Consider the following 26,987-nt stretch of genomic DNA (forward strand, 5'->3'; position numbering starts at 1 on the left):
TTAGTGTACGTTACTAGAAGTTTTGTTACTATATAGTAACCAGCGCAAGATTGTCTCCTTAAGACTAGATATACATACTCACAATTACAACTTCACCTAACGATGAAACAGTGTCCTGCCCCTTTACTGCATAGGTTGAAAGGAAGTGGCATTCACTAAGGTAATATCTGCATAAGATAGATTGCGAGAAAAACCTCATCTAAGTGACCCATGAGGAAATCTCAAAACCATTTCACTTGTACAGCGAAGCTGTATATAGCTACCCTCCGGCGGTGGTTACGTCCGTCTGTCTACGCGTCGTATTGACACGAAAAAAATGTTCGGCTCCAGTTTCTCGCGAATGCTCTGTAGCTCTCAATCTAATGTAGGTAACTTGGAACAAATTATACTGAAATTAGCCGTTAAGACAACTATCATTATGCCAAGTTTCATTTACTTATCATAATTAGTTCATAGTGAACTTGTAAACATTATAGAATTTCTGTCTGCTATCAATACATAGCCACTGACGAAGGGAGTATGGTTACAGAAAACGGCTGCAACCCTTGTTTTATCAAAACAATCTAGAAAAAAATTATACGACAATTAGCTGCTAAGATGACTAACATTACACCAAGTTTCATCTACTTTTCTTAATTACGTGTTTCACAGTGAAGTTGTAAATATTGTGGCATTCCTGTCTGCTTTGCAGCAGTACTTGCACACGTTGCTACTTCATAAAAGAATAGGAATAAATCACTCCACAGCCAAAAGATGTATTCGCTGTTTGTGTACGTTAATAATAATAATAATATACATATGTGCGTCAATTGAGGTAAAACACCACAGCTTCGCTGCTCGTCCTTCTTCACGGAGTGAAAGGGCTGATGAGTTTTTTTTTTTTTGCATATCCTGGCACGAAACATTTGCCCAAACACCTGCTCTGCTTGAACTACCCAGTTTCATAGCAGACGATTATGGAAGAATAAAGAGAGATTGTGAGTATGCGGCAAGCAACAACTGTTCTCGTGAGATTTTTGTATGAGCTACCTTTAGTGTAGGCCATAGCCCCTCCCCTGTATGATATGAGCTAGTGTAAACAACTCCACATTCTTATCTTCAACACCCTGCTTTCTGTTCTATTTGCTTATAATAATTGCTTATAATAATCGTCGTCACCGTGAATGGGGCGAGCACATCTGTGAGAATGGGTGCAACCACGAAAATGAGCGCAACCATGGGAAAGGGTGGGGTCACATGGCCGGAAACAAACCAAATTTCTCGGCTGCTTTGATGGCGATACTGGCAGCACCTTTCGGCGCTCTGACCTGGGGTTGGGTGATCAGAACGGATAGTCCAAATGCAGCTGGAGGCCCCCTTTTTGACCATACAAACAAGATCGGCCTTTTGGGAGAGCTTTAACGCAGTCAAAAATGACCGCCCAAAGATGCCATTAGCTTTACTCTACATTTCTTACATTAAAAATGTTTTTCCCTCATTGTGTCTCATTGAAACTAATGGCAAAGTTTGTAATTAGTTACAATTTTTAGAATTAGAGGCAAGGTGACGATGAAAATGTTGCATTCATTCAAAAACATCCAAACGAAGCATGTCTAGTTTCTAGAGGCCTCTTTTTTCTTTCTTCGCAGGCAATGTAGACAGCTTGCAAAATTTAAAAGGAAAACCGAAGACCACAATGCCTCTATACACAATGGATGCACAAACTCTACAATGCAACCATACATTACACTTTAAAGGGCCCCTGAAACAGTCCGGACAAATTTTGTAGACACGTAGGGTACAGCTAAAGTTAATCATTCACACCACAATTTGTGTGAAACGTCTCATAGCTATGGACGATTACAAGTTACCCACCTCCACAGTCATGCATTTTCTCCTCAACTTGTTCGCCGAGTGATCGGGGCTAAGCTATGCCTTCACTCGCTCCGTGTCATGATGGCACTTCATGTCGTCGACTTCCGGTTCTCTAGGAGCACACGCGTGAAGCCTCTCCAAGCTCTCCGCCAGCTGCTTGGCAGTCGACCCCAAGCAAGAGCTATCAAAGCAGTGTTCGTTGCGAGCAGTCTGGCGAAGCACCGAATGTGCCTGGCATTCCGGAAACCAGAGGCGGGCTGGGCCTTTCAACGGATGGGTGGAGGCAAACTCAAGCTGATAAAGCAACTTTAGCGTAAACATACATGAGCAGCCTGATCGGTCTGCAAGGTCCATCCACCTGTTCGCGCAGAGCTTAACCAGCCAAACAAAGAGCTAATATTGCTTTAACCAAGTGTAAAACATTTTAAACATTTACAAAAACAGCATGTTAACGATTACGCTCCTGTTAAAAATTTACACCAGCAGCAAAGAATGATACACTTCATCACTGCTACTGTGTTTGGTTGAGCTCTGTGCCACCAGGTGGCTGCACCATGCAGATCATTCACGTTTGCGCTTCTGCTCATCCCGTGAAACGGCAAAGTCAAGTGTCCAGGCCCTGTCCCCTCGCTTGCATTTACCCGAATACCAGACTCGTGAAACGCTGTTGTGGTAGTAATCCTCCAGTGTAAAGGGACGGCTGCAAACACGTAAATTATGGCGCCAATCGGACAGCGACAGTCAGATGTGCTGCAGCCACTCCGCTTGTCTGCTGCCTTGCAGAGGGACATGATGCCACAGCTTGACATATTGCCAGTCACTATGCTTGCAGCCCGCAACGCAACAAAGGCGATTCATGGTGCTCACGAAAAGACAGACTGACACTGACCGCGGGGCTCTCGTCAAGACGGAGCACGTTGTAACACAAGCAGACGATGCTTGCTGTGTGCCGGAAGTGCTTAAGTGTAGTGAGAAATTGTTCTTGTGAATTCTCTTTCTGTTACTTCTTTTTATAGAAACAAATGAACTATTACTATTACGAACATCAATTGTTCACCATAAAGGTGGAAAAATTATCGATGACGCGCCCTGGGAAGTCAATAGGATAGCTCACCATACTGACGTCAATTGGGTGATTTACGTCATATGGGTAGGGCCGGCTGAATATTCCGCCGAGCAGTGTGCTGCTATTGGCAACGATGTACATTTTTAAAACCTTGTGATAAATTACACACTTTACGCGGAGCACTTAGATGCGTCAATTAATGATCACAAGGACCTACTGTAACAACTGAGTACATTTGTACAAAATCGTCAAAATCGTTTCAGGGTCCCTTTAACAATCTCAAGCATACAGCAAAACAGTGTGGTCAGAACATGAAACTAAAAGTTTTTTGTACAACACAATTAACTGAAATGAGTTAGGATCAGTACAGCACCTAATACAACTACACCTGATGAATGAATTAGATGTATGCAATCAACCTAAACTTGTTACACCATAGTCATGAGTTAGCACTTACTGTGGAATACATGAAGACCTTGTATTCTGACTTGTTACGTGCTGCTGCCTCCAGGTTTCCCGACATGTTGGCTGCTAACAACCCTGTTAGTAAATACAAACACCAAAACAATAGCAAAGAAGCCCCATCTTTGATGCCCTTTGATGCAAAGATGCCCCTTCGCAAAAAAGTGCCAATTCAGAAAACTGTCCACAAATAAAAACATGCCCAATAGTTTTCGTAATCACTCAGCCTGTAATGTGATAAATCGAGTAGCATACATACACCCTTGAGTGATATAGAGGGAATGGTACACAAACAGCCTTCAAAAAGACATAGTCACTATAAATGCATGCCCTTGATTAAGGTGTTAAACGAGACAATATGCCCAATGAGAAAGCGACTCTTTGTTATTTACGCAATGATTATTTGCAAAGCATGGGTTGTGAATCCACACTTTGATAGTAATCATTGCTTTAAAACACATTTCGTGTCCTTTATCATATTGCTCATGACTGTGCTTATCATGGCAAATGAAATGCAAATTGGCATAAGTATAAAATTCACTGGCTCCTGCGAGCAACAACTTGAGTGTAATTTTGCCCCACTGTGCACACCTTGCCAAATTATGCTGTAATGGGATTCAAATTAAAGGGAAGACCAGTTCAGGAAAGCGAGTCCTGGTTCGCACTCTCTTCCTGCCCTAGTCTTCACTTTATATTGCATCGCATTACAACGTAATAAATATGAACTAGTTTAACTAGCCCAGGGTCAAGTAATGGTCACCAAAGATGGTATGGGGCAAGGACTAAGAATACATGGTGACGTGTTTGCATGACAAGATGGTGAAGAGGCAAACAAAAAAACACACTTGAGATAGTATTAACTTGTTCATATTTAATTTGTCCACCACAGTACACTGCCAGGAAAGTTGCACGAATATTTTACTTCAGAATTACTGATGGTGACTGCAGAAGCTGGGTGCCTGATATTAATTTTTGGGACAAATTCGGGTGTAATTGATACAGCAGTGTCCTGAAAAATGCCAATGGCATGAATGTGCGCTAGCAATGACTAGACTTTCGTTACTGGTTTTAACAGGGTGCTGGTGGCATAATTACTTTCTTTAATGCTTTTGCATCAAAGTGAGTAACCACCATGAGATAAGATGTAAAGAAAAAAGAAGACAGAGGGTCAGTGAACACACAATTGATGTGGAGAAAAAAAGAACACATATAAATACATGTGTGGTGTTTAGCTGAGCAGCAGGAAAAAAAACATTTTATTTGCCTTAGAGTCAACCTTCAATAGACTAAATATTGTCTAGTTATTCATCTATGCACCAACAATAATACAAGTTCCATTGCAGCTATTGACAGGAAGTTAGTGGCAGACCTAGCTGTAACCTCATTGCAAGTCTTGCTTAGGTCAAACAGCCCTCTGCGGTGAGTCAGACGCTACTGGTTTGGATGCTGCCAAAAGCTACCGATGCTGCCAGCGTGACAGACATGCCGTGGACCTTACAAAATGCTCGAGTTGGAAAGAACACAGGCAACTCTGTCTCAACACCAAAATATGACAATCAGGTGCACAGTGCCCTGTATCTGCCTTTTGAATGTCGCTATGAACAAACATTTGGAAGAACTCAGAAGCAACATGTTTTTGTAACTTGTTTGGGAAGTAATAGCATATGTAGTGCAGTCTTGATTGGTTGCCTGGATGATCTCATATTGTTCTCGCAACTTCAATCAATCAATCAATCAATCAATCAATCAATCAATCAATCAATCAATCAATCAATCAATCAATCAATCAATCAATCAATCAAAGCTTTATTTCAGTTGGCACTACAGTGTGCAGTACAATTTGGGGGATAAGGGAGAAAAAGCAGCCAATACGGCTACTTGACGAAGCTCTCGAACCCATTTAACAACATTGACACTTGTGACAGGAGAAAAAGAAAAGAAAAAGTAGAGCAATATTAAAGTACAATATGCGTAGTCAATGTGAAGTCTCTCGGACATTGTGAGTACAAGAGTTACGTAGATCTTTATACAATGATACATGAAACTTCAAATGCAATTATAACATGTAATGAATACTGGCATATGGAATACACAGTACAAAAAAATATTTGGATTAATCTGAAACAGTGCAAAATTATTATAATAAAAGAAAAGTCAAATGCTCTGGAATATAAGGTCAACAAGAACGAAGTCATGAATGAGTCTCGAATATCAGAAAATGATATATAGCATAAATTCTAATAGAATTCAGTGTCTAAGCATTTAGCCAATATGCACGTCAACACAGTGAAACCAAAGTTATTTCTACATCGAGGTAATGTATAAGTATGTTGTTTTCTAGTTTCATAAGGCGTAATATGTGCATATGCATAATATGATTAAGGAAGGGATAATCTTTTGCTATAATTTTTTTAAAATAAAAACAGGAGACCCTGCATTCAAACAATTTATTTAAACCAACAATTTTGTATTTCAGGCATAAGGGAAGCGTTGGGGCATCGTATGAGGTATCGTCAATTATCCGGAGCAATTTTTTTCTGAACAAATAATTTTTGAATATTCGAAACAGTGGGGTTACCCCAGACTAGAAAGCAGTAATTTAGGTATAGGCAAAAGAAAGCGTAATATAAACTTAGCTTACTCTTGACGAGTAAACTGTGCCTGTTGGGTGAAAAAAATTCTAATAAATCTGGAGAGAGTAATGCAAGTTTTATTTATATGAGCGTCCCATGTCATAGTAGTAGTAAAAACTGCACCAACATAATTAATGTTACTACCATTTCAGACTAGAGGTGGTGGATTTGATGTGTACTTGTTCTTCGGGTGAAAAATCATTGCCTTCGTTATACCTTGATTAATTTTTAGTGAATTGTACAAGGACCATTTTGCCATAATGAATTTTGCCTTGTTAGTGATATTAACAATGTTGACATAAATATTAAAGAACAGAGGTCCCAATAAACTGCCTTGTGGGACACCATTTTTCATTTACAGGAATTTTGGGGTATCCTTTTATTGGGTGTACATTGAATACATGTTGGATGCAAAGAACATTAAGCAGTCAAAAATTCACTCGCAGCCCTCAATATGGCATCTCTCATTAAAACAAAGAAACAAAGCATTTACAGAAATAAAATCACCTCATGAATATATAAAACCTGCCACATGCTTCAACATTATAAATGGTACCAAATGTACCCCAGCAATTCTTTTGCTTGTTTAGGTTGTATTGTACTCACGGCTAATATATTTTTTAGTCAAGGCAGAAAATTTTATTTTGTGGTATCCTTTCATGATTGAAAATGTGAAATTTGCAGCCTTAAAGAGCACCTTCAAGCATTTCATTAGGCAAAGATGAAAAGACACTCATGACACTCGTTCCACTTTTTTTTTTTTACATTGCGATAGTGTAATGTAAATGGAAAGTAATGAAACATTAATGGTACTGCAAAACTGCTGTATTGACATTACACGGTATGTACCCGTGCCAGCAAGGCTGCACAAGAACAAACCTCTTACCTGCACGCAGTCGCTTGAGAAGGGGAGTCTTGGTGTGGAAGACAAAACATTGGTCACTTTGGTACTTCAAATTATCCCACAATTCTTTAGCCCACTTGGGCACAGTGTAGTTGTGGTATCTCTGAGGAATAACAAAACAGCCCACATTTAGAAGGTAAAGAAATACTTTCAGAGCTCGATAAAACAAGCATTGATATAACAAATTACTGGATATATAGTGAAGCAAATCTGCAATGTCTCTCGCTAATTTCGGCATGTAAAGAATACATGCTTTTTTTTTTTTCAAAAGTACCCATAAAGACTCTCAGAGGACATTACATAGGGCTGGGGCTAACACAATACATGAGTCTTACAATGATTAGTACACACACACTAATAAAAATCTTAACACTATTGTAAACAGTGCGGATTAACCAATAACAGAAAATAAAAAAAACATGTTCACAAAGAAAAATGTACTACAAGCAAACACAAAATAAGAAAAAGATACATGTGCACTGAATTTAAGTTCCAATACATTAAATGTTAGTGCAGAGCTAGAACACCCGCCTCGCGTGCAAGAGGTCCGTGGTTCGAATCCCGGTGCCGCGCAATTTTCCACCGGAATAAAAAAAAAATCCGCGTGTTGATAAAATTGCATAAACAGGCCTGGAGTGTGGCCTGATCCCAGTGACCAGAACCGGTAACGCACTCCCTCACCAGAGCAGGGGCTCTATAACGCAAAACTATTCCAATATGTTTCTATTCCATTCTCCTGATGTCAAATTTGCGTAATCACCAACGCAAGCAGCGGGCAGTCACCCGCAGGGTTGTCTGAAGAGACCAATCAAACGCTCTCCTCGTTCATAAAAGGTCACTTTTGTTTGCTTGAAAAACGAATAACATTCCCTACACTGAGTGGCTTGTCGTATCTAATTGGCTGACAAGAGGCGAGGAGAACGCTCAGGTGGACAGGGATTCAATGGGGCCGAGCCACTGCACTGAAAGTCGATAACCGGATGAAGAGGGTGTTGCCAGCGTCTACGATTGGTCGGCTTTCCCTTACTTAGCTTGCGGTGGCTGGTCGGAAGGCAGTAGTAACATTGATGTGATAATTCCGAGCGATAACCAGCACCTTGGCCAGCTCTCATCATCGAGCTTCTAACCTTTTGGCAAAACCAGCTTCATGTGCTGCATCAATGTTCCCTGACCAATGAACCACATCCGTTTGGAGTGGTCCTTCACAGTGTTGCACAATGTGCCAACTCGGAGAGCCGGTGTAACACACACGTAGTACCATACATCCCCTTCTGCTCTGACCAAGCGCATTTAATCATCTGCCACTGTAGGGATGACATTATCACGAAGGGAACCAATCGACCAGTGCCGCATTCTACACATACCCTCCATCTCTCCACATTCCCTCTTCCTCTTAACAGCCCAACCATAGAGAAAGAAATTCAATAAGAGGGGACATTTGGCAAAAACTGGCAACAGGAAACACGTCATGCCTAGTGTCAACTCCATCCATTAGTTGACACGAGCATCGGGAAAAAAGAATGTGAAATGAACTTACAGACTTAATGAACTTACGTTTTATCTTTCTTTATTCTTTCCCGCTAAAACGAAAAAGTTTTGCGTGTAAATAAACTTATACTTCGTGACTTATTTTTTTTCTGTCATGTAGCAACAAGCTAGTGGCACGCCAGACGTGCCACATGCATGCGTCATTCGCCAGACATGCCCCCGAAGCAAGCGAGGCCGGCTGCGCATGTGAAGCTCGCATGCTCGGTGACCCATCTCTTTTGGATGTAGCCCGTTTGTCGGGCTCCCAGCGTTTTCTTGGGTTCCGTCTGCATTTCGACACGGCAACGCTGCACTACTGGACTACAGCAAGGTGAGGAATTTTATTTGACAGTTGCGACGCACTTCAAGCACATTTAGTGCTTGAAGTGCATCGCGACTGTCAAATGCACAAAACTGAACAAATGCACAAAACAGAACCTATATAGTGACGCAGTTATCGAAAAACAGCTCCGCCGTCCAGGCCTAGTTAATTTGAGTTAATTACTCGTACTGGGAGATGTTTGGGACGCTTTCGATGAGCCCAAGCATTATCATAACTTACTTCGGTAGCTTTTGGGCATGCTCGTCGCACCTGGCTTTGTGACGAAAAGCACCTCGGCCGTGTGACGCATTTTTGCGTGTACTGAATCTTACTGGAACAAGTTTTGGCGCTTTCTCTGACCTCAGACATTATTGCAACTAATTTCGTAACTTTTTGGGGTACTTTTCAAGCACTGTGGCCGCGCTCGACGTAGTGGCGCACTTAGTGAAAAGCAGCTCGGCTGTGTGCCACAGTTTAATTTCGCATGTACTGAATCTTACTGGGAGAAGTTCGTGAAGCACTCTCTGACCCCAAAAATTATTGCAATTCATTTCGTAATTTTTTGGGACACTTTTGTGGCATGCTCGCCGCGCCTGGGATTTTGAAGCTGTTAGCAAAAAAACAAGCCGGTTGTGGCGAGTTAGTTTTGCATGTACTGAATTTTAGTGGGACAAGTTCGTGACACTTTTCATGGCCTTGCAACAATATATACCTTATTTCAGTACTCGCGCTTGTCGAAAATGCGGCCAGCGATTGCCGAGAGTGGTAACACGGGAGTGTGTTGCTTGCACCGGCAGGAGACATAACCAGATAACGCCGAAGAGCTCAAGAACTTGACCTTTGTGTCTTCTGAGTGACTGAAAACAGACTTTGCACCCACGAATCTGTCCTGAGTGTGACTAGAAGGCATTCTGTGAATGTGTAACATGGTCTGGCTGAGAGCTTGTGTTGTAGCCACCTCTGTGTACTTGGCGTACCATCGCATCGACTGAGGCCAAGTTGTTTTTGAAACGCGCAGTCACCCGTGTATTTGTGCTCTTAAACTGCAGGAAATAATGCCTGGGGGAAGGGAGGGATGCTTGAAATTCGGATGTTTTCCTCAGATTATATGGCATTGTTTGGGAGGATTCTATTTGCTACAAAATATATGCAAAAGTGAATTTATCTGCAATGCCACTCATTCAGAACTTACGCATGTTTCGCCTCTACATGCAATACTTCTGTTACGTCAATATACCAAAATGATACATGCTTGTAATTGACTTTTTTTTAGCTGATGGCATCCGGTGGCGCTTCGTACGGCAACAACTGCTGCTTACCTGGTGCCACAACTTTGGATGAATGCACAAGAAGCCCAGAATGAGCATTTATATAGAGCAAAATAAACATTTCATCATTTCAGAAGATGTCTTGCATTTTCTTTATGAAATTGCATGTGACACAGATTCGGTGGAGGCTTGTGAAGAATGTTCGCAATCATTTTTACTAAATAATAAAATGATTCCGCGCCAATGTCACACATAGTTCAGCAGTAGAAGCGAAAAAAAAAATAGTAAATAAAAGCCGCGCTGATCAGCATAGCTGGCGTTGCCTGTACCAACTGGCGTTCAAAATGCCTGCACCCAAAAGCGAAACTGGAAGGTGTTAATACCATCCACATGGTTCGCTACAGTCAATTCGGCTGCTGGGCTCTATGGGAGTGTCCGCTCTTGTTGAAATTTCTTTCTATATGGCCCGACCACCACGCTACAAGAAGGCTCCCTGCTCCACAAAGAAAGTTTTGCTTTCATAGTGATGCCAGACTCCAGCATTTTGGCAGAATAGCATGTGCTGTGCTTGACAGAATATTTTTCTGTGTTGCATGCACTTGCGCATGTCACATATATGTAGCCAGAGTTGAGGACCAATAATGGTGTTATGATCTCACACACTTACACTGTATAAGGCAGTTCGTCCCAGCTATCATGCATTGCGCTTTTAAAAAAGACGGGCCATTCTACGCGAAGATAACCAAGTGAATATTGTTTACAGTTGAGCATAGTAGCTACCAGAAATTTTTTTGTTGATGTTATTCAATTTACTAATTAATATCAATTATCTCATTTTTATTTACTGCTCTGAATGGCATGCTGTCAATGAAAAATATGGAGGAAACTTGAAGACACTTGAGATTGGCATGTTTTCAGCCAGGTACTGTTTGCCCGTTTACTTTTTCCAGCTGATAAGGAAGCCCACTAGACATGAAAAATATTACGAGACTAAAAACATCTGCCCGCATCAAGATGCAGCGATTGAAAACATGCTCCACAGGATTTAGCAAGCGCAGTTTTTCCGCGACGCACCAAACACCAGTTATCGGAACACCAAGGCGCCGTGCTGTGGCATGCGGGATGCACCAGATAAAGCCCCAGCTCAGCCAGTAACTATTGCGGAGCTTGTTTGAGGGTGCTGTTTTTTCATGCGAGCGGACGGTGAGTCACGTGAAATTTTTCATTTTTCATGTGCTTTCTTTATCAGCCGGAAAACCTGAACGGGCAAAAAGTACCTGGTTGGAAACATGCCAGCTTTAAGTTTCTTTCAATTTCCTACAAATTCTTCATTGACAGCACAGCATTCAGAGCAGTAATTAAACAACTAACTAATTGCAACTAAATTGAATGGCATCAGTAAGAATGACTAGTGCCGGCTACTCCGCCTGACTGAACAATATGCACTTGGTTATCTTCACGTATAACGGCCTGCCCTTTTTAAAAAATGCAATGCATGATAGCTGGGACACCCTTTATAAGACCACATGCTGAAGAAAATTAAAGCAAAATTTGGCTCTTACCTCAATGAGAAGAGCGTCGTATACGTACCCAGCATCATTCCAGTCTGCAATAATGCTGCCAGTTTTTTCAGTTAGTGTTTCATAAAGTTTCTGAAAAAGCGTATAAGATTATAATCAATTTTTCTATGGCTGCATGCAACACAAAAATTCTGAAAACAGAACTCAGCATTATGTTAAGCTCACGGAAAACTTTCTGTTGCAATGAAGGGAAAGCTATACAGACAAAGTGTGCATAAGTAAGAGCACCCCTGAAAAAAGGCTCCATTCTCATCCCTGTTAGCTAAATCTCGGGAAGAGGAGACAAGCATCTTATTTACAACAGCAAAATAAGACAAAGTGGATTACTCAGAGTTAAATTTAACCCATTTTTCCGCTTTTATCTTCTGCAATTCGACAAATACGAAACTGTCACATGTGGAAGCTATGCCGATTCAGTATCTGCTCCAGGAAACCAAATGCACTGTCAAATGCTGCCAGAATACTCGGTGCAGTAACACACTTACAGCCGCTTCGCCCCTGTAGCTTTTCCTTCACTGCCACGGAAAGTTGCCCATGAATATAATGCCGCAGTGTAAGTTATGCAGGACGGCCTATTGCCAATCCATTTGCTCTGTTCTCTCAATGATGCTGCAAACTTGCTCACCTCCCCCCCCCCCCCCCCCCCCAGCACATGCAGCACACCGCTGCGCTCTCTGCCTCTGCTACTCACCCTTCCCACAAGTGGCTTTCACAAGTGCTTCTGCCCGCCTCTTTTCTAGGCTGCTAACACAAATGCAGCCTGTCACATGGCTTCAAAATTGGCCATTAGACGACCAGCTTGAAAAGAGCTGCTTACGTGGCCGAAGGGGGCCACGTAAACAGACAAGCAGACGAGAAAAAAGCATGAAAGTTCGTGTTAGTCTGACTGCAAAAGCACTTTGTGCATTGCCGATTTGTCTGAGAAGTGCTGCAAACTTAAATTGATTGCTTTCATTTGATACCGACTTGTCTAGAGCAGCGTTAATGCTATGCAGTTGTCGTGGTACACTTATCATTTCAGTTGCGGTTCAAGTCTTTGGCTGGTGCACATTGGTTTTCTCCTGTTTTCTTGAACTTAAAGATGGTTTCTCATCACACATGTAATGGATTTAGATTGTTGATGATGACAATATGTGGTGTTTTATGGTGCAAGGGCCAATCATGGCCAAGGAGTGCCAAGCAATGTTGTAATGCAGTAGATGATGCAATTAATTACAAATGGCATCGTGGTTGGCTATAACAATGTAACGTGGCTGTATAAGGGCCTAAAAAAGAGTAGTAAAATAAATATATATCTATTAAAATACAGTTGAACGTCACAATAACGAAATCGGCGGGGAATGCGAAAAAATTCACTTTCGTGAGAATTTCGCTGTTGCGAAAACAGACAGCACAGATAGGTAATGCATCGCAGAACAAAACTTTACTGTCAAAATTCCATTAGCCTCCTTTGGCAAGCTTTGCTCGAGGATATAGAACCACATTACCGACAGTACAAAGCGCGCCGCATGCGTCGATCAGCAGTGGCAGTACTGTCATGGCGCAGTATTTCTCAGTCAATTGCTTTCGGAAATGCGATCACTTTTGCAAGATTTTGCTTAACTTGGCACCAGATGCAGAGAAACAGCGCATGCATCAGCATTTCTTCAGCACACGTTGTTGCCCATAGGTGCTGATGCGTACGGTAATGAGCGCAAAAGTGATCATATCTCGTGTACCCGAAGACAAACGATCAAGATAACCGCCCTTTCGCACAAATCTACGTCCGGCACCAAATCCGCATGCGAAGCCTGTCGGGCAGCCCCAAAACCAGCATTCTTGAAGCAAAGGATGCGTATTCCCGGATGATCGTTCAATCATGGCCCGATGCGTGACACTCCATATGCTGCGACCGCCATCTCAAGTGCCATAAACAACTCCATGTCGGTGGGACGTGGATTTCCTTGTTTTTGCTGCATTTTTCTCCCCAAGGTGCACATTACGCAGTGCACTGCAACAATCGGAAATTGTTGTACAAAACGCACATTCATTTTGCATTCGGTTTTGCCTCACGGAATTGGCCTAGGTATTGCTGAGTCGTCAGCCGTGGGAAACGCAAACTGAAAGCGCGTTTTGAACAACAATCTACAATCTCGCCTAGTAGGCGTGCAAAAGCCATCATCACATGTCAGTAGCAACATGTGTACCGCTTCAAACGGGTGATCAACAAACACGATGGTGGCCAGGCCATGTTTCTAGCGCACTGATCGCTTCCGATGCTTGGTTGTTTTTGTGACCACAAATGGCGGCACCCATGCCAGTGTAATGTGGTGGTATATTAAGCAATTCTAGTGCAAAACAATTGCATTTATGCACATTTCGGAGCCTGCTAGCCTTACACCAGTAGATGATATGCGCAGTTACGTTCCGGCAAATTTCGTTGATGTGGGATTGCAGTACAGCAACATTTCGTTGCCGGGAGGTACGAAATGCATTGAATCCTATGGGCATTCGCCGCGAATACAAAAATGTTTCATTGTTGCGGGATTTCGTTATCACAGTTTTCGACTGTAGTCACAATGACTTGTCAGATGTGCTATGAATGTTGAAGATATGCTTTGGTGGAATGAGATACTAAAATATATAAATGCCAACAGCACTGTTGCTTCAATGACGCCATTTATCAGCACTGATGCCTGTTCTCTGTGGAATCGATTCAAAATTATGTGCCACTTTTGCATGAACTAATTCATCCCTAGTAAAAAAAAGAAAGTTCGCAAACACACACCTTGGGTGACACGCGATGTTATTCATATTAAACGCAAGGTAAAAAGGTTAAAAAGAAAGCATGGTAATCCTATTAAAATAAAATAGGCACAGAACTCTCTTCAACAGAAGGTGACTGCTGCAAAGAGTTACTATTATAACAACTCTCTGCCTAACTTTATTAAAAATGATCCTACAAAATTTTGGAACCATATGAAGGAAAGAAAGAAACCGATTTCACAAATAATAATTGAGGGCACATCAATAACTAATGACAAAGACATAGCACAACATTTTAATGAGTATTTTAAAAGTGTATTTGCAGTGTCAGATGATTGCATTACTATGCTTCCTGTGAAACAGGTATTCCATGTGGATTCTATTTCTTATGCTGGAATTGTGAACATGTTGGTAAACCTAAAAACCAAAGCTTCTTGTGGCCCTGACGAAATCCCTAACATCTTTCTAAAACGTTATCCTGAACTTATTACCAGCTTTCTTGTACGAATTTTTTCTGCGTCTGTGCTGTCGGCACAACTGCCCGATGAATGGAGAGTGGCCCGAGTTGTTCCAATATTTAAAAAAGGAGATCGACTAAGATTACAAAATTATCGTCCCATTTCTCTGACATCACAATGCTGCAAGCTCTTGGAGCACATCGTGGCAAACTATATAAAAGAATTCTTAGCTGAAAACAATGTGCTCACGGAGTTTCAGCATGGCTTCAGAAAGGGTTATTCGACTGTAACACAATTGGTATCAGTGATTCATTCATTTGCTTTATCTCTAGACAATAATGGCCAAATAGATGTAATATTTTTAGATTTCAGAAAAGCCTTCAATAAGGTTCCGCACGACAAATTAATATACAAACTTAGAATTATTGGCATACCTGACATTTTCATAAACTGGATTATTGCTTACCTGAGCAAACGCACTCAGTACGTTACAATAGGTGAACATAGCTCGGCCACTCTCCCAGTCACATCAGGGGTGCCCCAAGGTAGTGTCTTGGGGCCTTTACTGTTTTTAATTTATATAAATGACATTGTTAAAACCATAACTCCTGGTGTGCAAATTAGACTGTTTGCCGATGATTGTATTTTGTACAGCGACATAACTTGTCAGAATGATCAGACTGTCCTCGAAAAGAATTTAAATAACATATTAAAGTGGTGTAATGAATGGGGTATGTTTATTAACGCTGATAAATCCGTATTTCTTCGTGTTACTCGTAAAAAAAGCCCACTAACTTTTTCTTATACGCTAGGTTCTTCAGCTCTGCGTGAAACTCGCAATTACAAATACTTAGGTGTTACTTTGACTTCCACATTGTCATGGAACATGCACATTAATGATATTTGTTCTTCTGCTTTCCGCAAACTCTCTTTCCTAAGACACAAACTGAAAAATGCCCCTCCTAACGTGAAATTACTGTGTTATTTTACATTTATTAGACCAAAGTTAGAGTATGCATGTATATCATGGGATCCTTATACTAAATCAAATATCGTGCGTCTTGAAAAAATACAAAGAAAGGCAGTCAGGTTTATATTTAATAAATTCGCAAGACTGGACTCTCCCTCCAAAATTATGACAGAAAACTCCATACCTACTCTTGAATCGCGCCGAAAGCTGCTAAGACTTGAATTCCTTTCCCTTCTTCTCAACAACAGGCTTGAAATTAAACCATCGACTTATATAACGCCTGCACTAACATGGCAAACAAGACAGCATTATCCGGATTCACTAACACCCTATTATGCTCGAACTAACACGTTTAAATTTTCTTTTTTTCCCAGAACAGTATCAGACTGGAACGACAGTATACAGACACAGTGTGACTAAAATTTGTATAAATCTGTATTTGTTTGTTCTTAATTTGTTCTCTTTTGTTTGTATACGTTCTATTGCCCCTCTGCTTGGACCGAAAGGTCTGCAGTATGTACTAAACAAATAAATAAATAAATAAATAAATAAATAAATTAATTAATTAATTAATTAAATGCAAGGGCCTGTAGGCACATGCTCTACAAAATGTTACTATCGCAATAGCAGCCTCTGGCAAGATACTGTACTACGAAAATCTTGGGCCTATAACTTGCAATAAACTAACACCTTGCAGAAAGTTAAAAACTGATTTTCTGTCAAGAAATGGGTCAGCACCAAGCAGCAGGCTAGAGGGAAGTGTTTTTCCTTTCAGCTTCCATTTCTCTACACTTCAGTAAGACATGGAGGTCAGTTAGTGTCTCACCACATCTACAGCAAATGGGAGCTTCACTACCGGTCAACAGATAAGAGTATGTGCCATATGTATGACCTATCCTAAGGAGGCAGAAAAGGACCTCGATTCACGGTATTTTTGTTACTGGTGGCAAATTTCATAACTGTGGCTTGATTTAATGAAGTTTATTGGAGGTATTCGTGTCCTACTTCTGTTGCCAATGCCTTCCAAGTTTTTTTTTTTTTGTGCGAAAATGGCTTTAGCTCTGGGGCTGGGATACCTACGAAAGAGTTACCAGCTTTCGTTGCTATAGACGTGGCAATTCCATCTGCAAGCATGTTGCCCTCAATGCCTCTGTGCCCAAGTACCCAACATACTATGACGTGCTGATTAGATGTATATGCTGTACACAGGATTGTTGTGTTTCTCGAGTGACAGATTTTACGGAACTATGAGAGTCTGTAAATATAATAGCCTTTTGCAGTTTTGTTTTCTTGATATCTTTAATAGCTGTCAGTACAGCATATGCCTCAGCAATGAATATGCTTGTTTCAGGGTGCAGGACATTAACATTCTGAAAATGATGGGCTGACGGCTGAAATACGAAATGTCGGCATGCGATTTTGAGGCATCTGTGCAAAATTCTTGGCAAAAGTACTTTGACTTAAGTCCAAGAAAGTGCCTTTGAATGTGTACCTCGGGAGCGTTCTTTCTTATTTCAACAAATGAAGTATCACACTCAACGAGCTGCCATTGCCACAGTGGACATAGCTTGACATGAGCCATTAGAAGGTTTTCAAGAAGTGGAACATCCAATTCTTGACTAAGTTTCTATACACACAGTGAGAAGGGTTCTTCAACTGCTGGTTGATTATTAAATAAAGTTGCAGAAGTCATGCTGTTTGCACTTACGTAAGAGAGACGTTCGCGGTTTGCAATTACCTTCAGAAAGTACATAAAACTTCAGTACGATCTCTGAAGATGAAGTGACCACTCGTTAGCTTCAACATAGACTATCTACAGGACTTGTCCTGAAGGCACCGGTCGCCAGGAAGATACCTTGGTAATGGACAGGATCCAGCATCTTCAATGCGCTAGGAGTAGCCGATTGATTGAAGGTAAGCCCTGCCAACGCCAGCCATACATCGCTGCTATAACCAAATACAGCATAACCAAGAGTGGCTAGGCACACAAGGTTAACCCTTGCTGCTGGGAAATTCGGAAGTGAGAAGTGAAGAGAGGACAGGAAAAGGTGACTGCCGATTTTTTTCAGGTGGGCCAGCCTGGAGGTGCCGTCTATGTGAAGCAGAGGCCAAAGAGGGGTATTGGTTCTGCTGGGGTGCTTTAAAAGTCCGAACAGCTGGCATCGGCTCAACCTTGTGGATCTCCCTTTCCCCAGGCACGACTAAGCCACGCACGGCTATACGCGGGAGGGTCCAGTCCTCATATGCTCATGCACGTGGTGTCGCAATGCACCAAACACCTGCTGATGCAGACGCCCCTGCGGTATCACAGACGCCCCTTCGGTATTGGTACATGTGCGGGGTGCAGGTATACCAATACCTGTCTTTTCAAATAATCATTGTGCCATGATATCCAGTGCAAAAATCTAGCAAGAGCCTAGATATCCCCAATGGTTCGTTTGCTATAATAGTGCAAATAGCTATGGAGTGAAGATAGTGAGCTTTGTGCGAATAGCTTGTGTGGAATGGAATTAACCAGCTTACTTCGTAAATGCATTCAAATTAATTTAGCAGTTGTCAAGTGAGAAAATTTGCCCAGGATGATCGTGGCAAGTGAACATCGACATGTGAGCAACTGCAGCGTGAGATGAAGCAGCAGACAAAGGATTAATGCACACTAATGAGGGACACGCAACATACAGCACAAGCGTCTGCAGCGGGAGCTAAAGCTGACGGCACTGGCGCCGCTACTGCGGCTGGTGACACAGCAGTCAAGGAAACTTGCCAAATATAGCAGCTGGCACGGAGTAACGCTGAGTTTCGCCATCTGTACAATAAGTGGTGACATCGCGTCAAAAGGGAACACTTATAAGATCGGTTTGTTCATGAGTGACAGGGCTAAACACATGCGACAGAAAAGGCATGAAGGTCCATATGAAGACCGCCGGCCGATGAAACGAAGTTGGGAGCATTTATTAAACAGAGGGAAAAAAGAAAGGAGCTAGGACACATGATGTGTGAAGCGCGAAAGAAGAGGAAGAAAAAGAAGGCAAAGGCTGCTGTGTGGGGGATTGCTGACATGTATCTGGAACAGGAGAGACATATCTCTAACTGTGCTCTGGAAACAGGAAAGAGCCGCTTCTGGGACCCAAATCGGAGAGGGGACAACATGGAGATAGCCGGCAGCGGATCCATATCCTGAGCCTCGGCTACACTGCTGTGGCATCACTCCACAGGTCGAGTCCAGCCCCACACATCTTTCACCGGCCACTGCCTACTGCCACGGAGGCAGTCGCCTGGCCACATCAGCGGCACAATGTCAGAATGGCCAAGAATGCATCCTGAGCCATGCTTGTCTCAACAAAGAGCCACAAACCCACCACTTACAATGGAAGTCAATGCCTGCGCTGCATCAGAACCATGCAGGATGACGTCTTACGCCACACTAGGCTGACGTTCGCAACTACTGGCGATGGTTAAAACATTCGATTTCTAGTGGCTACTTGTTACTCGTTTAGTTGTATTGAAGAACAGTACATAGTTAAGGTCTAGTTTGCTCTATGTCTATAGCTAGTTCTGGTAGTTTTTCACGAGTGTATAGAATTTATGGTGTGTGAGATTACTTTGTTGTTTGGTTTCCTTGGTTAGAATTGTTTCCTAAGATAAATGGTTTCCAATATGTTTGCACCGTGCCCCCGTCTCTTTCTGGAATGGCCAAATTCGTGACGCTCTCCTGTATATCTTAATCCATGGTGCTATCTCACTTCAAATGCATCACAATGAGATAGAGTTCTCCTGCATTTCCAGGCTGCTGAGAAAACACATGCCCTCAACTTAAAATGTTAGTGAGAAATAACTAGCACTTGTTCACTTAGCCACTGTGGTAAACAAACACCCGCATAGAGAAGGCACGGCAAAAATAACACAGTGTAAACTATCAAGCATAACTGTTTTACATGCTTTACGGAAAAGACGCAGATGCCTCGTAGGCTGCACATTATGCCTTTGATACTATGAAGTACACTTAAGCAGCAGAAGACGCACGCTCTGAGCAGCGCTCAAGATGACGCGTAAAAAGTAGTGCCTAAGCTAAAGGTTATTTCACAACCAATACAAATTCCTAATGCAAAGCAAACACTCTTCTTCAACCCTGTGAAAGTACAAACCAAACTGCCGTCTACAGGGCAAAGCCTACCATAATCAAATTGTGAACACATGTCAACTGTAACACAAACTCTATAAGAAGCACACATTTTCCTGCTACTAATAAGATGCATCCAGAAGCTAGCAATACAAAAGTACAACATACATGATATTTTTTGAGGAAAGCCTGCCCTTCAGGAGAATTCTTCACACGCTCCTCTTCTGCATCAGCTTCAGGGCAATAAGCTTCTCCTGGAACAAGCATCTGCAGAGCAGCAAAAAAGGTTTCTTCCTTTTCAGCACACGACTCGTTAATGCAACAGATAGAAATTATGAGGTTTAAGGGAACAAGAAAAGCCAACACTAAACCAATCTAAGTTATTAGGCAGCTTCTATAACCCTCATGAAGCTCATCTCATGCCAAGAAATGATTTAGTTGCAGAAAAAATCCCGAATGAAGGCATCACACAATTCTGCTGACATTCAAAGAGTTCACGACAAATGGGACCTCTTGCATAGTTGTGCCGATGATCATGGAGGCAATACTTTACTGGTTGTGCTGCCTGCCACATGCACTCACAGAAAGGTCATCATATTCCTACAGAAAATGCCAACAGAGCAATTTGAAGACACCAGTGAGTTGTTCTGTAGAAAACTTTAATAATTCTGTCCAAAGTCCATTTTTTTTTACCCATGAAACTGAACAAAACTTTAAATTAACTGTTATAGTTTACTAACCATACATAAATTCTGGGGTTTTATGTGCCAAAACAACAATCTCATTATAAGGCTTATGGTAGTGGGATACCCCAGGTTAATTCTGGCCACCTGGTGTGTAACTATAAATGAAATGTGTTACATCATGGGAACTGGTACCATATTAGCACAGTGACATGACCAATCTTGTACCAAATGTACATCATTTTCCTGCTTACAAAAACTCCATTATCAGTGAAAGCGACATTTTGGACACACCAGAGGGCTAATCTATCACTTTTGCTTGAGCTAATGTTGTCTTTAGCGACGATTTTAAACTAGCAATGGAGAAGAGCTAGAAAGAAGGAGGAAACCCATAGAGGTTAAACTGAGGCAATAGCCCTCTAGTCTGCTACTCCACTAAGAGGAAGAGAGAAAAAAAAGGGGTATGAGGAGAGATAGACAAGACAGAACCTTGCTTTGTGTGTACGATGTTTACCTGTCAACACAATGCAGAATCATCTGCTTTTGGCAGGCAAACTTGTAAGGAGACATTTCTCTTAAGTACTCTTGTGTATGAGAAAGGTGTGTAGGTTTGCACATTCACCTCCTCATTCGCCCTGTGCATATGCTGAGCCTCTGAAATTAGCTAAGTTCTGGGGCTTTACATGCCAAAACTGTCACTTTACCTCGAGGCACACAGTAGTGTGGAACTCCAGATAATTTCGATTACCTGAGGTTCTTTAACATGTACCTAAATCTAAGTTCCCAAACGTTCTGCCCACATTAAAATGCAGCTGCCACAGCTCGAATCAAAGCCATCACCTCGAGCTCAGCAGCGCAACAGCATAGCCACCAAACTGGTTAAGCCTTTGAAGGCTCTCTGAAAGATTTCAGAATGAGTTATGTCCCATGTCACAATGTTCTACAGCAAATAGCTGCTAAGTGTTCACTGCGTTGTCTTTGTGCCTTCCACTCATGCGTGATGATGAGTATCACAGCTTTAGTGATCATGCAGCTCCACTGTGAGCAGGAGTGCATAGGCTGTTAAAATATTGAGATAACAGGAAAGTGCACAGAATTTTCGCCAAATTTTTACCAGTGCAATGCTCTACCATTAAATTTCCTGCAGCCTGTGCGCAATTACTACCAATTCATTCTCTTATTTGGCACAGCATGGCAGATATAATGTGTAAGAACAATCAGTACAACACTGCACACATAATGCTAAAGATGAGCGTTTGGCTCCTCCCATTGGCAAGTTGGTCTTCTTGTCCACTTTTATTTCTCTATTCCTTGTTTTCTTTCCCGAGCTTCTTTGACTATCGCCTTCATATTGTTTAAACTAACAAAAAGTTGAGCTCCTCAGTTTCCATTATTTTACATGCCTGTGGAATGGATCATTCAAACAATGTGCCTACCCCATCTTCAAAAGCTGGACGCGTATGTATAGGAACAGGTTGCCAGTGGAAGGTCTTGTTCCAGGCCCAGTCTGCAGAAGGCACTGAGAATCCAGCCAGGTGGCACTGGGCACTTGCCAGGCAGCGGTCCCTGTCCGAGCTGAAGACTCGCAGCTAAGCAAGCATAAGGTATCATAAATATCATAAATACAAGCATTTAGGTATCATTATTTCTTCCGATCTAAAATGGAACAAACATGTGTCATACGTAGCAACAAAATCACTCTCAGCGCTTTTTTCCCTCAAACGGTCCCTCAGATACGCTTCACCCAATACCAAACTACTCGCGTACATGTCACTCATTCACTCCGTTATAGAATAGGACGCCTTATGCTGGTTCCCATACACTAAATTTGCCATAGCGAAGTTAGAGAGGGTACAAAGAAAAGCAGCCAGATTCACTTATAATAAATACCGTCGTCATGATTCCCCAACTGAACTTTTACGCTTAGCCGGACTCCCAACAATAGCGATCGTGCTAGATATCCCAGACTAAAGGTCCTGTTCATTCTCCAGAGCAATGCTCTAAAAATAGACAAAAACAAGTTTTTCGTACACTCTAACGCTAGAATTTCAAGAACAAAGCACAATAAGCAATTATCTGAGTATAGACTTCACAATGACACTTTCAAGTATTCGCACTTCCCACAAGCTATCAGAGAATGGAATCTGTTACCACAAGAGGTTGTTGACTGTACGACCCTCGATTCTTTTTTGTCTAAGCTGTCTGACCATATCTTTATTGCTACGTGATAAACTGGTTTTTACATTGTGTTCTACTGTCACCAAGAATGTGTATTGTCTATACTGCTGTACGTGTGTGTGAATAAGCTTGTTTTTAAAGCAAAGCCAAGGCCTCTTGTAAACTATTATCATTGAACTCTGTGTGAATGATGTATTTTTCCCTTTTATGAATGTACCCTTTCCTGCCAAAGCCTTCGTTAAGGCTAGCAGTATGTACCAAATAAATAAACAAATAAATAAGCACAGATAAATGTCCATGATCATAGAAGAACAGGTGATGCTCACAGTAAGCACACTGTAAACACAAATGCATATATATACTGTCCAGATTCCAAACCAAGTAAAAAAAGATTTTGGGCAAAACATGGCAAGTAATGAATGTCACTTGTCATTATAACAGTTTTCAATTTCACTACCTTTCACCAAATCAATGCATAAGGTTATTCTCTGTCACTACACAGATACACCATGGATGCTCACACAGCCCATACGTGAGTGATTGGCTTAAATAGCAAATGTAAACAGGATCAATGCACGTTACAAATTACTTTTTGAAAGTCAAAGACCAGTTACTAATTATTATTAAACTTTTCTTTCCCAGTTGTTGCCAGGTGAGCATATTTGTCTTGATTTGCCCCTGAAACTTTGTCGATAGGGAAACACAATACATACGAAGTGCCACAGTGCATATGTCCTAGAACTAATGTGTGTTTATTCCCACAAAATGTATGAGTATGCAATGCATATGTTCTGGCTTCTGGAGTGGAAACTTCAGTAGAAAATTAAGTTCACAACTTGGTAACAGTTCATAGTACATGATGCGCAAAACAAGATATGGACAAAGCAAAAGGATGCGACGTGTTTTAAGTGCGACGCGTATTGAATTCCTTTGTCTTGTCCACATTTTGCTTTGTGCAGCGTATACGGAATGATCTGTCAGATGAAAAATGATTAGGGGATATGAACATCGACCTTCATGCAAGGAGTTTCTCATTTTTATGCAAAATATCTATTTACTTTTCAACAATGCACATTACATTGCAGTGAAATAGTAGTCGAAAATATTGCTTTGCACAATTACCTCATGAGGATTTCCAGTAAGGAAGTGTGCATAACGTGACCTAAGATGGCTTCCCAGAATATAATGCTGCAGACATCCAATCTGTTGGCAATAAATAAGAGAACATCGCAGAGTGACTACATTGAACTATTTTGCATTAAATGGCCCCTCACCAGGCCCCATAGCAGATTTTGGTTATACGCTGGAAGTTGTTACGTGTTCTCTAGGGAGCGTTCTGCTGCAAAATATTTTTCAAATCAGCTCATTAATAGCCAAGACAGAAATATTTCAGTGCCGCGAACCCATGATTTCAGCAGGCGGGCTCCACTGCATAGCAAGACTCTCTCCACTCACCCTGTCTAGCCTCAACGCCACCTAGAGGAGATTCGTCTACGTGGCATTGCTAGCCTCCACAAGCAAAATTCCTTCCCTGTGTCCTCCCATGCCAGACCTCGAGGATCGCATGACACATACGTCACGAGCCCTGCCTTCATTTTTTTTTTTCTCCTTGCTTTTTTTTCAGTGATGCGCACTTGCACTGGCGGCGTTGTGTGCGAGCTGTTATCGTTTCGCACAGCACACGGTTTTGCGCACTGAGCACAAGGAGACATGACTAGCGGTATAACTCAGTGCTACACGAATATTGAGCCACAACAAGCGGATCACAGAGCAAGATCACGCGAAAATAGCATATTTTCGGTACCTCCGCACGACCACACGACTGTGGGAACAAGCAGACGCAGCGGAAGTACATCTCTCTTGCTTCGGTGCAAAGTAAAGCAAAAAACATGCAGACATTCCATTTGTGTGTTCTATTATTTCTCTAATCTTCAATTCGTCAATTAAAGCAACAGATCCCACAAATAACAGATGGTGCCTCGAATAATTCTCGAAGTCACGTGTCACCACGAGCGACGTCCCACTGTGGACCTGAGTATGTAGCCGCAGGGACACGAGTATGTCATCCTCCGGCTTGGAGGGCGGCGGCCGCGAGGAGAAGGAAAAATGGCGTTCGGTTTGAAATTTCACATCTTTCCGTGGCACGTAGAGATGCCATACTTTGCAGACACGATCGTTATCGCGCAATGTATGTTCTGCGCTTGTCAGCTCAAAATGGCCCAGACCTGGTGAGGGGCCCTTCAAGAGAAAAAATATGGTGGCGTGACAAGAGTAACTTGTAGAAAGCTACACAGCAATAAAATAACATGCACAAATTACAACTTGATTACTGCACCAGCTGTAATATGATTTGCACTCCTTTATACAACCTTCAGTACAAGCACAAATGTAAAAATGTCAAACAGCTATATGAGGCAATGAACTTTGATCCTTACAGCCACACATACTGTACAAGAAACATACATGATCAGTAAAGGCAAACATGAAAAGTGAAAGCTTGATGCTGCTGCTGTGCTTGTGTCTTTCTTAGCACTGTTGTAATCCGACTTGCCTTCAAGATTACAATGGCAGTACACATGCCATTGTTTGCGCCATCTGTGTCTTCTACAGAGACTAATTCCTAGGCTGGTTCTTTGTGGTGTCATACAAGTCTGTCTCAGATGTCATTAAGCACATGCAGACTTTGTATTTATTTTGAGACAACTGTGCCCTCGTAGGCACCTGTGACAATATACACTCTGCTTTGAAGCAATCAGTCTTCTAAGAGGAAGCGAACAGCTCTGATACTTGAGGCTGTTCCAAGAAAATTCACATGATGCCAACATTGCTGCAACATGGAAGACACACAACATAGAAACCCCCGTGTTTGCATCCTGATTGGCTGATGCCAGCTCTAGTTTTCACTTCTATGCCACATTATTCTACGAGTATATGTAGACCTATAACAGCTCCACACTCACGGGCACCCCCATATTTACTCGGGTGACAGCGCCCGCCATTGAGTGCCTTCTGAGGTGTTTACTCACTTGTTTACAATGGCCAAGGCAGCCGCAGGCATGGATCAGACAGCCACTCTTTCAGCCACCACAGTGAGCAGCTAGTGCACAGATGACACAAGACCTTGGCCAAAGCTTCAGAGGCAGTGTAAGTATTGTGCACACTCCCAGCTTGCGCAACAAATTTCTGTAATTTCAGTGGACCTTACGAGGTTAGTGTGCATACATCCCCTGTTAATTATCGCGTCTCACCTTTTCATACTCCTTCCAACCATCGTTGCCACCGGACAGATAGTGCGTGTCTCTCATTTAAAACCGTATACCCAGCACCTTTTATAATACACCAACGTGGCCAGGTTGCCTCCACCACTTTTCAGAAAGCTCAAGCTAGCATGACAAAAAAGATGCGATGTGCACTGATGATGACTGAAAATATTTACGCATGATGAGGAAGATGAGTCGCAGTTGAATACTGTACACCTTTCATTTGTCCATTCTGTCCGTGCTGCAAGCTTCATCGTGTGCAAGCTTACTAATAGTGTGAAAGCTTAGAAAAAACCTGTTTGCTACCTGCTCCGACCATGGTGATTGGTTTCGACCGCGTAATTCTTGTCGCTAGTAGCAATAAAATAACTTGGGAAAGGTTTTCCTATTATTTGCAGCACAGATTAAAATATATTTGCGCACGCATGGACAAATATATGTTGCAAGTGGCTGATCGATCGCTCGCCTTCTGTTAGAAGTTGCTCGAGTATGTTAGTTGCACTTGTGTGGGGAGGATGTAGCATTGAATGATCTATCTCATCCCACATATTCAAGTCTTTGTCAGAATTCACACAGTTCACGATGGAGCACGTCTTCCCTCTGCTCTTCCATATTTTATATAAATATTTCTAGGCGATTCCTGGCCTTCCGGCAGAATGTTGCTTGAGCGTAGGCTGATGCCTGCTTGCTCTTGATTGAGAAGGTGGAGGAGGAGGAGGAAACAACTTTATTAAATAGCAGGGAAGGGGAAGGGGGAGCCAGGTCATGGGGGGAGGCTAGGTTGGGGCCCAGGGGGCCACAGCTGTCACCGTCCATTACGCCAGCCTGTACTGTGATTCTTGGTCGACACTTCTCAACGTTTTCTCCCATTCCTCAGGTGAGGGGGCTAGCCGAAGGAGCTCTTTTGGGGGCGGGTGGCGGTCGCATCCCCATAGAATGTGATCCTGTCCAGCCTGT

General features: G+C 42.2%; 1 protein-coding gene across 1 annotated transcript in view; it reads right to left on the reverse strand.

Moving 5' to 3' along the window:
• Positions 1-26,987, reverse strand: part of LOC135906955 (prostatic acid phosphatase-like) — a 37,701-nt gene that overhangs the window by 7,675 nt on the left and 3,039 nt on the right. The window contains exons 3-8 of the mRNA XM_065438588.2: positions 23,893-23,973; positions 22,029-22,181; positions 20,078-20,176; positions 11,599-11,688; positions 6,902-7,022; positions 3,378-3,460 (exon numbers count right to left, since the gene is read on the reverse strand). Of these exons, the coding sequence (XP_065294660.1) occupies positions 3,378-3,460; positions 6,902-7,022; positions 11,599-11,688; positions 20,078-20,176; positions 22,029-22,181; positions 23,893-23,973 (627 nt within the window). The remainder of the gene's footprint in view (positions 1-3,377; positions 3,461-6,901; positions 7,023-11,598; positions 11,689-20,077; positions 20,177-22,028; positions 22,182-23,892; positions 23,974-26,987) is intronic.

The sequence above is a fragment of the Dermacentor albipictus genome, chromosome 1 (genome assembly GCF_038994185.2).
Source record: "Dermacentor albipictus isolate Rhodes 1998 colony chromosome 1, USDA_Dalb.pri_finalv2, whole genome shotgun sequence".
NCBI classification, from domain to species: Eukaryota; Metazoa; Arthropoda; class Arachnida; order Ixodida; family Ixodidae; genus Dermacentor; species Dermacentor albipictus.